At 41.0% G+C, this 13,165-nt stretch overlaps 1 protein-coding gene across 11 annotated transcripts in view; it reads right to left on the bottom strand.

Annotated features, from left to right (window-relative positions):
- HIVEP1 (human immunodeficiency virus type I enhancer binding protein 1) overlaps positions 1–13,165 on the bottom strand; it is a 131,383-nt gene that overhangs the window by 85,145 nt on the left and 33,073 nt on the right. For 4 of the 11 annotated variants that reach the window (XM_027654077.1, XM_027654079.1, XM_027654078.1 and 1 more), the window contains exon 1: positions 3,714–4,134. The exons of 4 other annotated variants lie outside the window; for them this stretch is intronic. In XM_027654077.1, the coding sequence (XP_027509878.1) occupies positions 3,714–3,753 (40 nt within the window). In that variant the 5' untranslated portion in view covers positions 3,754–4,134. Of the gene's footprint in view, positions 1–3,713; positions 4,135–4,189; positions 4,488–13,165 lie in introns of those variants that run through there. 3 more of the 11 variants (XM_027654069.1, XM_027654070.1, XM_027654071.1) reach the window with 3 other exon arrangements.

Genomic DNA, 13,165 nt, shown 5'->3' with positions numbered 1-13,165 from the left:
TAGTTCCAACCCCCCTGCCATGGGCTGGGACAACTTTCACTAGACCAGGGTATTCAAAGTCCCATCCAACCTGGTCTTGAACACTTCCAGGGATGGGGCATCCACAGCTTCTCTGGGCAACCTGTGTCAGTATCTCATTACATATGGCTATTGCAGCCACGGGTGGCCATAAACCTCTCTTGCCCTTACACATACTGACAGGTAGTACTAAATAGTGAGAAAACAGCCAGTGAGTCAAAGCACCCAAACACAGTTCTCTTAAACCAGCCCAATTTTCAGCAAGGGGCTTTCTGAAAATCAGACCCTAGAGGATTCTCTCAGAGTGGGCCCACACAAAGCTACGGCTAAAACCCTTCTCCAAAAACACAACTGACTTCTGTATGCATCTCTGAAATACAATGTAAACCAATTATTGTATGGCCAATGCAAAATTAGTTAGAAAGTAGCCTCTTCTTCCAACTTGTAGCAATTAATTTTAAAACCAAGAATCTTCATAATATAGTTTAAAATTTTCTAATTACATTGCTGATGAGTTTCAACTAATTAATTTTCCCACAGAAACTGAAGGTAGAACTCCTGCCAATTAAAACAGCATTCATCTAACTCAACTTCCAGCTGCTCCCAACAATCACACTCATAACTCCTAGGTGAGGTAATACCCGTTTCAATCTTTTAGAAAATGATCTTTAAAGATAAAACTTATTATTAAGTAATAAACCCACGATGATAAAGACATATAATAAAGCACGGATGTTCAACCAGAATAAAATCTTCCAGTGCTCAGCATGAACTGGTTTATGACCATATACTTTATAGCATACAAAACCCAAACAGAAAAGACTGAAACAGTATGGTACACCTGTACAGTGTCTCAAATGGACACTTAGACTACATCAAGAGAAACCCATGTGGGTCTTTCAAACCATCTCCACTTCCCACCTGACATTTCACCTCTGGCTGGGCCAGCAGAATGATCTTTGATAAGATCCAAAAGTCTTATCTCTGCTCCTTCATCTCCCTATACTACCCACTTTCTAGATGAAAGGCAACCTGGGGACAGTTTAGCATCACTTTTGGTAAAATACTCTACAAGAACTTGCACTGTCAGACTTATTATCACAAAAAGACTTCCAAATATATTAATGGAAAGTTTTGTGCTTGGGTGTTCTTCTGGAGTCTCCCTCTAAATAAACTTCATGGTTGAGTTATAGGCACCTTCTCAATGTCTTTTCACAATACAAACAGGACTGGATGAAGCAACATTAACAGCCGATACTCCAGTACATACTGTGTCCTGTCATCTATCACCTCCAGGGCCATCAGCACTGCTGGGGTTTATAATCAAATCATAGTACATAACAGACAAAGGAGCAAAAGTTCTTCTTAATTTAAAATGTCATTAATTCCATTATAATTGTATTGACTGTAGTAAAGGTCTGCCACTTTTAAATGGTGCCCAAACACGTAATTCCCTGTGACAAGCATACATATACCGAAATAAAGATACAGAAGTAAACTGACACTAGTTCCATGTCAGGGAAGTGAAAATATCTGAAAGGCATCTCTACACAACATCGATTAAGATGACTCAGAAATCCAGGGAACTTCAGGAAGGCTCCAGAAGTGAAGCAGATGACATGGCATGTTTCACTTCCTTCAAGGAGGAAATATTTACTGAAACCCTACACTGTCAAAGGTAGCTGCGAAAACGGCAATTAATGCTTTCAGCTGCATATGCCCAGCCAAAATAATTTTAAGGTCAAGCTTCATCCATCTTCATTTGTTTATAATTTTGCCAAGGTAACTGTGATTAATTTATCAAGTTTCAGGCTGAACTACTTTGGGGTCAGGGAAGATGGGAGGAAAAGAAAGGCTAATGCCAAGTCATGTGTCTCCCTTAGCAGCCTAAATAAATAACTGCTGGTGATGCAGAACAATACTGCATTTTAAAATAAACAAGAGACAAATCCCTGTAGCTGAAACAACCAAAATATAAGTTACTTCATCTCTTGGAAAGGAGCTGTCAATATGAACAATCACATGCAAAAACAGCTGAATTATACAAAAAAACCCCCTCACTGTACTCTTTACTTCTAGAAATACAGCAGAAGCACTATTTCCAGTTCCTGAAAAGAACAGATGTAAGTTAGTCCAGGAGCAACCAAGGATGTCTAAAAATAAGCAAAGTTCTCATATCCAAAGACTTCCAGTTCTCTGAGCAAACAACAATTGCTCATACCCAAAGACAACATCAACAGTTCTGCAGGCTGCTTCAACAGGTACCAGGCCTGCTTTGCTAAATAAACACTCCAACAACAAAAGTATCTAGCAAATTCCCCATGGGAAGTTTCAAAACCAGAAGCCACCAGAAATGGCTGCAAGCATATCTGCCGCCCTCCAGGCACCCCTGCTTCCCAGCCAAGGGACTCCGGCACTCAGAAACTGGTTCTCAGCTCCTTCCTGCACCACCTGGAGTGAGCTGAACTGCTGTATAACCTTGCTGCAATAAACCCCAGCTCCTGGCTCCCCGTGCTGCCCCTGCACTCCCACGGTTCAGTACAACCGTACTGTTCCCCTTCATGTGATGCCAGCTCTGACTTCTGCATTTTTAGAATATCAGCGTGCCTGCACATAAGGTAGCAGGTAAGCTTTGCTAACTAAAGCAACAATCCCCTTCTCAAATGTCTTCATACTTGGCTTCTGGGAAACTGGTTTGGTAATGAATTTGTTGGGTTCTAAGTACAACTGGGAAATAAAGATCTCGTCACAGCTGTAAAACCCACGGGTAAAGCTACACTACGGCTTTGCCTATGTATACAGCAGTGTCCTCAATTCAATGCTTTAAAGTTCTCATAGTCCATTTCTGTCTTTTTCATACAAATAATATTTGCAAAACATTATTATAGCCTTGAAGCTAATAACTATTTTAGAGCAATTCTAGTACAATCAAAAGCTGTTACTGGCTGTTTATGTAACAGTGAATTAACCCCCACCAATACCTTTCAGGAATTCATAACCATAGTGCACAAAATGTACTTTGCAAGAGCTCGTTAATATGGTAAGTGTAAAAGCTGTCTCGATTCAGAAGACTGGCTTTCAAAGCAAACATGCTTAACCTGCAGTTTCAGTCATGGAAGAAATTACTCAATTAATTGCAGGCAACAAAAACAACAGGGTTATAACTAATGTACAGTAAATGCTCTGTGGGTGTAATGCAAGCTCATTTCCCAGTAGTGTACTCTCTTACATCCTAACACATTTCTTATCCCACTGCTGTAAAACTGTTTAAGAATGTTAAATTCACTTAAGATTTTTTTTTTCCCCACACACATCTGTTTTCTGGCAATGGATATTATTATTAACCCAGGCAGAGTTTTTCTCTTAAGAAACATGTTTACAACACAGTAATTTGCAGCCCAGTATTTTTCATACTCTCTTCTAGACCAGACATCATCTTTTCCAAACTTAAAATCGAACATCAGAATTTATAAAGTTTTTGCCTGCACTAATGACATCCTTGCAGCGACAAGAGAACACAGTGACAGGGCTCAGTAAATTCTCATCTGCTTCCAGGAATTCCAGCAGGCAAAGAGTAGCAAGAAGATCAAAAGCACAAGAAGACCCAACCAGTGTTGACTGCTCCCGTTCTGAGACTAAGGAAGAGATAGTGTAAACCACTAATAATAATTAAAGATAATGGAAAGAAAACTTACCCAAGCAGACAGTGATGCCTTCTTCTGTCATTCCTTCCATTCATGTAAAAGACATCTGTCAATTATTTGATCTAGGCTCGATATCAGCATAGGGCTGATATTTGGACTCGCTGCTTAGAGATTCTCAGGATGTGTTTATTGTGCACAGCTTACAAATAAAACACGGACAACCAACCGTGATAATAAAATATGCAGATGAAGATAAAAAGAATCCCCTTCTAGCACCTGCCAGGCAGTTCTCGGCAGGCACTAGGAATGTTCATAAACACGGATGCCTCCCATTTCCATTGAGGCCAATTCCTCAAACCCACTTCCCTCAAGCCTTGCGATATTTTCCTCATCCTAGCCCCCATGCGAACGCATCTAATCCTCTTACCCCGAGAGCCACCCCCGACTCCCTCCCCAGCTTTATTTTATTTAAAACGATGCCTCCAACAGCGCGGGGCCGCCCGCCGGGTCACCCTCCCCCGGGACACCTGGGCGACCCTGACACATCACGTTAGGCGCAGCGGAGTGCCGGGTTAAGACGTAATCTCTCTCTCTCTCTCTCTCTCTCCCCCGGTTTACGGATCCCAGGAATCCTCCCCCGCTATCTCGCCATGGCAACGGCAGCCAGCGGGAAGACGGCGGGGCCGCCGCTTACGCAAGAGGAGCGCGCCCGGCCCTGCCGGCAGCCTGGGCCCCCGCGGGACAGCCCGGAGCAGCCTGCAGGCCCCGGGCCTCCCCGGTGCTCTTCAGTTTTGGGGTTTTGTTTGCCTTGGGGTGTGTAGTTTGGTTGGTTTGAGGTTTTTTTCCTTTTTTTTTTTTTTTTCGTTTTTCCTTCCCCTCTCCTTTTGTCCTTTCTTTTTTTTTTCCCTTTGCCTTTTTTCTCTCCTTTCCCCCTCCTCACCTATTTTACCTTTTTCTCTTTTCCTTTGATATTTTTTCTTTTCCCCTTTTTACTCCTTCCCCCCTTTTTAATTTTTGTCTTTTTTAAAAAAAAACTTTTTTCTTTTTCATTTTTTTCCCATTTTTGTTTCTTTCCTTTCCCCCCTTTTTTCATTTTGTTTTCCTTTATTCTTGTTTCCCCTTTTTTCTTTTTTCCTTTGCACTCCTATTTTCTCCTTTTTTCTTCCCCCTTTTTCTCCCCAATTTTCTAGTATTTTATTTCATTTTCTTTCCCCCTCTTTTTTCTTGTTTCTCCCATTTTTATTCTTCCCCCCCTTTTTTTCCCTTCCTTTTTCCCCCCTTCCCCCCGTTTTTAAGGGATTGGTTTGTTCTTTTTTTCTTCTTTTTTTTTTTTTTTTTGCATTTCCGACAGCTAACCAAGAACCAGCTGATGCAGATTTAACCCACTCCAATCCCATCTCCCACCATGGAAAACTGACCACAGCAAAGCCGTTGGAGAACACGCAATTCTCATTCCTACTTCTCCGGGAACGGGCGCAGCAGAAAAAGATTGCGTCTTTAAGTTCTTCAAATTAATAACCCTGGGAAGGGCAGAGAGCCGGCAGATGAAAGGCAAAGTGCAGACTTTGATCGGGCAATCGGAGCCATGGGGGCAGGCTCCCCAGCCCATGTGGAGCAACCCTGAAGGTCAGCCTGGGCTGATCAGGTTGCAGCAAGAAAGCCATAGAAAGCAGGCCAAACGGAGGTGGAAAAATCTATACACCCCAATATCTGCCAAGAGATGAAAGAAAAGTTTGCCTCTGATGCTGGGATTTATGATAAAGGTAAATGAAGCCGTAATGTAACACTTGCCAAGATGCTTAGGTCTTCCTTCAGGAAAACACTTAAGCATGTGCTTAGACCATTACTATTCAGGGCAGCCCATAAGCATTTGCTGAAGGTTAAGCACAATGTTCTTACAGGGAGCCCTTAAGTACTGTGCTGATTAAGGTGGGGGTTTTTTTCTTCTAAATCCAAGCCACTGTGAACCACAGAATGAATTGCCCTCATTATATTTTAATATCATCTCTGTCTTCTTTCAAATTAAACCAGAAAATGCAAACAGAAAGTAAGTCTTATTTTACATTAAGAGGATAAAACCCAACATTACATTCTATCGTGTTTTGTTTAATTTTTTTTCTTTAAGATAACAGGCTGCACAACACCATGCATCCCTATGAATGAGCACCTTTAATGAGGAAGAAAGAGAGTACATGGAAAAGTGATTGCTTTGCTACTCCTAAACTCTTGAATTCCTTGATGTGCTGTTACAAGCCAGAAAGGATCACACAGCAATGCATACATACATATATATACTTTATCCACTAATCTCTTTCGAAGCAAACTATAAAAAGGCTGTAAATGGTGAATGCATTTCAGCTATTAAAGGTCGTGGATAAGACAGCTATTTATCAGTTCAAGTAAGGTCACTGTAACATCCACAGGCAGAGAGCTTTGCCTATTGCACAAATGACGCTGCCTGCCCTTAATGCCCCGAGAAACTTTTGACAAGCTAAGCATATGTAACAAGGCACAAACCTTACATATAGCCGCTACAGTTCATTAATGTTAAACAGGGAGGTATCATAGCTGAAAGGGGCTCAGTTTGTGTTTCACAGCACATCGCCTCTCCTCCAAGCTCTCAGCTGGTGATTTCTGACAAAGAAATTGTATCGCCTGTTGAAGGGGGGGTGGGGCTCGCTAACCAGTGAATCGGATGTTGTGGCTCTTCCTGAAAACCTTTCTCCTTGCTGTCATTTAGGAATATTCTGCCCCGCATACTAAACTATTGGTTCCTTAAGTTTCTTTATACACATATAAAAAAGAACCTTGGAAAATGTTTTTGCCAGTTTTAGACTTCCACTGGAGCTAAAAGCAGGGTCTTGGTTGAATTCTATAACATACAGTTTTGAAAGAAAACACTGTTACATAACTCTTCTTTTTCCCTTTCTGGGAGACAACCTTGGTAGGAGAGTTTGTGAGAAGCAGGCAAATCTCCTATTGCACGTCTGGAGACAGATGGCAAAGTACCAGGGCAGAAGGTTACATTAAGGTCAAGGTGTTTCCCATTCTTATTAGCTATATCCAAATGCTATGGGGCAGGCAGGACAACCTTTACTGCATTCACCTCCAAGAAACTTTACCTCTTCTCACTTGCAGTAATTAGCCCTGCTAAATCCTGAGCTAAAGGCAGTACCTTCTTGCTGGAAACCTTGTTGTTATAAACAGGTAAGGACAAAGAAATAAAAAGTTATCTCAGATGTCTGTCCCTATGTGACCAATCTACCTTTCAGGAACTAAAGGTCTCACCATGCTTGTATACCTCGGCATGGGAGTTGGACAAAAGAGATGAAGTTTGAAACCTTGATGCCACAACTGTTCTTACGTGCCTCACTCAGCTCTTCAAACAGGAAAGCAAACCCAAGAAGTAGTAGATCTTAGAGTAATTTAATCATTTAGGTTAGAAAATACCTCTAGGATCATTGAGTCCAACCACTAAGACAGTGCTACCACTGAACCATGTCCTCAACTGCCACATATACACGTCTTTTTAATACCTCCAGGGATGGAGACTCAACCACTTCCCTAGACTGCCTGTTGAAATGCTCAAGAACTCTTTCACTCTTTCATTAAAAAAAAACCCCAAAATCATTATAGAAACAATTAAGAGAAGGCCAGAATCATGCTGCAAAAAACCCCCGAAAGTGCATTCAGCTGCCTATGGATAGTAAAATTACCCATAAAAAGTGCCTCCTTGGGAGAATGCTATAGGACTTCTGTTTAATCACATGAACAAACTGGAGAAAAATTAGGTGTTCAAAGTCTTTCCCACTGTTCTCACAGCTTAAATACCTGAGGACTAAATCAACAAAAGTACCATAAAGAAATTAGTAAGTAAACAGCTACAATCTTCACTGCTGCACAGAGAAGCTCTTGAAACCAAAGAAAAAGAAAGATCAATATGAATGATCCTAACTCCAAATCTGTAAAACAAACCTAGAAGAAAACATCTCCTTGCGTGAGATCATAGCAGGGCCCAAATGGCTTCAGGACAAAGCATATGTGAACCACTCTCTTCTGTGAAGGCTCAAAATTGGATGCTCAAGTGAACTACCAGTGAGTTTTCCCACAGAAGCAGGGCCTTGAAGAGAGCATTTCTGCTGCCACCAGATTCCTTGCAATGACCTAGCAGTGTGTGATTACCACGTGAGCTTATCTCTCCTCCCCCCAAAATAAGCACAAAATGAAGGTTTCTAACTGTTTTCAGTCATTATGGACTGGAGATCACTGCACTTATATCTCCCTCCTTTTACTTCCTTCTTGGAGGATTATTTTAACAGTCTATTAAGAAGTTAACTAGTAATGAAACAAAAATAGGTAACAAACTGAAGATCTCCATTTTCTAAAGCTGAAATGCCAATCTCTTCCACTGGAGTGAAAGTCCAAGTGACGAAATAAACCTTGAACTTTGTTGCTTTACTCTTAATTTTTGGAAACGAAAGAGCACCTTGTCCCAGACACCACAATTTAGCAACTTCATCTGTATACATGTCCTCATGCCAGATGTCAAAAAGAGGGAGCAGAAAGCTTTAGCTAGCCGGTATCCAAACAAGAGCGTTCGTTCCCCCCGATCAACGTCACTGACTGGAATCGCACTTGTAAGGGACGCACGCCAGTGCAGTTACTGTCACACCACCGTGACCCAATTCCAGGCAGGCAGCTGTGCTCCCAACCCAGTGGTCTCCAAAAGTGGGTCTTATGAGCAACAACCAGTCATCTAGATAAAAAACGAGGGGGAGAACAAAAAGGAGGAGCTATTTCACACCAACACATTCAGCAGAACTCAGCCTGCACTATACTGTTAGGTCTCCCAGTGGCCTCCAGAAGCAAGTCAGCAGGAGAGATGACAGAACAGCTTTGAACTGGAACTCCCTGGCAGAGGAAAGGAGGGTCATAAGGGCCATAGCCTTCTCAACTCCCAATTCTCCAAAGGAATAATGGGTACATTGTACATGTGTATTGGTTTTCCCTCTTAATCCAGCCATTTCAACTGTTCCTGAATGCTAAACTTCGTTTTATTGAAAAAAAAAGGATAATAAAATCTGAGTATTCCCAATATACAGCTGTTACAAGTCATCATGGCAGATACAGGAAAAGAGAATTATTTAAGTACTTTTTCCATTTTTAGTCAAGGTAATTCCAAATAATGAACAGGGGGAGGGGAGTTCACTATGCTATCTAGTGTTTATCCTAAATCAGATTGCAAGATATGTTAGAAAAACATAGCACTTTGGAACCACTTTAAATATGATTGAATAAAAAGTCCTACCTGAGTTTGAAACAATCTTAACTAGTCTTTCCAGTGGTTTTGTCCTGTTACACTATGATTTAAACTAGGTATAATGCAATTTTGAATCATATTCAAACAAGGTACCTCAACCAATTTAAACTATATTTAGACTGCAGTATTTTTTCTACTAAAGAAACCTAACTGAGGAACAACATGCTTGGAACATCTGTCGCAGTGATTGAAAGAAGTCTACAATAGGAATAGCAAACAGTTATTTTCTTTTCTGAGATGCTGTCAATCTGTTGAAGAAAAGTAGCAGTGAAGTAGATTGTTTCTAAGAGGTACCTCACTCTGGCCTGTCTTTTCCAAAACAAAGATGATTAAAATATCCCCTTGTTGCATAACCTTGTCTGCTTATTATTATCTGCTATCTCTGTATCAAGGGAAAAAACTCTTAGTCAAAGCTAGTAAGCATGTTACAGTGTTTTATGAAAAAAATAATTCATTTGCTTAAGTCTAAAAGCCTCCACCTAATGAAATTCAAATTTTAACGTCTCAATTATTATTTACATTTAGATAATCAACCATATGACTCAGTGCAATCTCTAAGATACAGACCTCTAAGCAAGGCTGTCTGTCACACAGCGTGTTCTGCAGTGACGATCAGAGACGCAAGTATTTATGACACAACTTTGCAGTTACTTCTTGGAAGATGACAACAGAATGGCTGTTCACTCTCTGCTAATGCTGGTTCTCCAGGATGGATTTCTGTGTGGTGTTCCAAATCAAGGTTCTTCTCTACAACAAGTGCCTTGCCTGCCCTGACCACACAGAGGTGTCTTCCTCATGAAAGTGAAGAAGGAAGGAGTCTCTGGGCTCCCTGTGAGCCCTAAGTTAAAGGAAACAGAGATGTCAAACAGCAATGGAATGACTCATAGGATTCATTACAAGTTCTTGGTGTATCATTGTCACGGCTCCAACTGTGGGCAACTTGCAAACAGCACTCTTCTCACTGTCCTCAGGGTGCGGTTTCAATCGCGTTGCCCAGTGGCAGCCACACACATCACTCTTCTGAACTAGGATCTATCGGGGCCCTTAAATCAGGTACACAGTATATGATCAAGAGTGGCCTGTTACTCCATGTCACCCCATCTGACTGACAGCATCCGCACACAGCTAAGGCAGGCACATCTCTCTTGAGCTCTGATGGAATAAGCCTTGAGGCTCAGCTGGAAGAAGATAGTCTGGTAGGCTGCCAACATGAGGGCATGGATGCCTTTAATAACCAACAATAGCACTGCATGACACGAGGCAATGCAGCCAGGGATGGGCCAGAGGTGGCTGCGTTTACAGGGCCTGGGTGGTTCCCTTGTGCTCGGTGATAAACCGAGTTCAGGAGAGGCAACCATCACCATTACTGATGTTCTCAGACCAGCCTGGGGAAGAGCTTCTCATCAGGTCACAGCCCTGCCATGGAGCTGCTGGATATCGCACTGGGGCTTTCAACCACAGCTGAGAACACCACTGGTTTTCTATCCAAAACAAGAAATTAATACATGAAATGGTTTAGGAAATATTGTCATAGAAATCAAGATGGGGACCTCAAAAAAGCAGAGAGGCAGTTTTTGAGCAATGAATATGGATGTGAAAGCTTTCCGAGAAACTTTAGTATCAAATAGCTATGACAGAACCAAGTATCAGCACTCAAGAAGAAATTACTGAAAACTAGTGTAAGATGGGAGTGAAATGCCAAAGGCTTAAAGTTCTCTGCTGATTATTTGAAGAAAAAAACATCAAACAAGGACAGGGATACTTACATATTCAATGGAATAGTTTAAAATCCTATTTCCTTTTCATATGTAAATATTCATGTTAGCATACATTGTGTAAAAAAGATGCATAAGACATATATATATAAAATACAGACTTGAAAGCAGAATTTATTTCTCTGCATACTGTTTTCTTGTAGATACAGGACTCTCTACTTCAAAAGGGACTGCTACACAAAGGAATCATTGTTAACATCCAACTTAAATTCCAGCATCAAAAGTATTTTGTGTACCAATCAAAAAAAAAATCACAATTCAGCCACAATCAGGAGCGCAATTTGGGTTCTTTTACAAAAAATTCAGGAAAAGCTGGTGGCTGTGTAACTCACCAGGGTGACCCCAAAATTTGTTTTATTGCACTTGGATCCACCCATGGCTCAAACCCTACTGTACCTTTACAAAAACCAAGAGATACAGATCCTGCCTTCCTGAAAGAAAAATTTGATTTCCCGTTGCATCCACTCTCCAGGGGCATATTGGCTCTTTGCTCTTGCTCTTTTTACCCTTCCTTAAATTTCAACCGAGGGACTTTAGCAAAAGCTATCTATTTTTAACTGTTGGTGCAGAGGCCTGGATCTACATTTCCAGAGCAATAAAAAGGTAGGACAGAATTTTGTCTGTACGTAGCAGACAGGCAGGGCTCCTTTTCAACTATTTATTTTGATGCTTTATATTAATGCTATTTATTTAAATGCCATGGTTTTATTGTAGTATTAATTATGCAGTAGGGCGCCCACAGCTTTGTATAAGCATCTTTTTGAGTTATTTAGAACAAAATAACATGGAAACAGCAGTTTCTCGTCATTTCTGTAAACTGTGCAACTAAAATTTTATCACAGATTACAGAACATCCTAAACAACAAATAAGGGACTCACCAACATGTGAGCCTTGAAAGATGAAACACAGGTCAATTCTACAGGTAGTTGTCCCTTTGTAGCAGTGCATATGCTCAAGGACAGAAGCATAGTAGTGTTACTAAGTGCACTCTTTTGTGGATTCAGCTGGTTAGCTTAAAAATAAATAAATAAAAAAAACCAAACAAAACCAAATAAGCAACCCCAAACCCCTAACAACAGACTGTACCATAGGTGAAAAAAATATGTTACATTAAACAATATATTTCAATTCAGTTTTTGCTGTTCTGGTTCAAAATAACCTAAGGTGAAAGACCTAAGGAGAAATAAAGCTCCTACATTCCCATATGATTGCAATCCAGTCCTTGGCCAAGTCGGTAATAGTTGGATCAGAAATTATAAAAGAATATAGCCAATATTTAACGACATGGTTTTGCAGCCACCATGGAGCACCCTTCTCTCCTGCTCCCAAATTCATCCCAGCCCATGGTCCATGCATAGCTCTGTGAGACCATCCCCTTTCACGCTGAGGATGGAAGCAGCATGGGGTAGCAGGTTTTAGAGAGCTCCCTTCAGGCTAACGAGGAAATGTTGAAATGAACCAGGGTGCAGTCATAGCTGTGTGACTCTCCGAAAGAACGCATTTAGAAACAGATCCATAAACAAGGGGATTGCGCCTGTCAGTAGGGGCTTAAGACCCATAATCGGGATCAGACAACATAACGCAAAGCACGGCATTCGCCACAGCAGTTACTACACTTCTGTCCTTTTTCCAGCAACTTCTGCTGACTCAGGAGTACAGTACAAACTGCTGACATCCCTCCTGAGAGGGCTCAAGCATACTCCTTTGCACGCACACAAAATCAACAATGTGAATGTGGAAAGGGGTTTGAAGCAACAAGTATATGTCAAAGAACTTAAGAAAAAGAAGGTTCCACGCTTTAACCGCCTCTCTTTTTTATAAATACTCATATTAAGTGCTACACTGAATAAAAGCAGCTGAATAAACAATCTTAGGATTACTGGAAAAAATACAGTGCTGAAATTCTGCAGGATTTTAGCCCACTACAAAGACCCATGGTTTTTTGTCCAATCTAGAAGACAAATTGTTTCAATGAGTGAGGATTTCCCCTCTTTTCAGAAATCAAAAACTTGCTGTGCATGTGTAGCACATTCTAAATAACCAAAAGCATCACAGAACTTGCTCTGCATAGGTGCTCACTCCCAACATCAGACAAGCAACTGTACCATTCGATATGTGGGATAAAAAGCCCCCACAAAAGTCTAATGTACCATTTCTTGAAATGTACAAAATTACTATTGTTAGGAGAACATGCATACACAAAAACCCAACTGAATTTATCTAACTGTTTATACAAAGATCACTTGAACTGAAGTTTTTTCCACATGGAATATGAAAAGGTAACACAGAAAAGCAACTTGGGCTGCAAAGTGACAGACTTCAGCACACACCAGGGCAAGCAGGCAAATGTTGGCATTAATACTATTAAGAATACTGTCTTGCATATACAAGCAAAACATTTCTTTGG

The sequence above is a fragment of the Corapipo altera genome, unplaced genomic scaffold, assembly GCF_003945725.1.
Source record: "Corapipo altera isolate COAL_440 unplaced genomic scaffold, ASM394572v1 60, whole genome shotgun sequence".
Classification (NCBI taxonomy): Eukaryota; Metazoa; Chordata; class Aves; order Passeriformes; family Pipridae; genus Corapipo; species Corapipo altera.
This window is presented reverse-complemented; position numbering and strand designations above follow the sequence as displayed.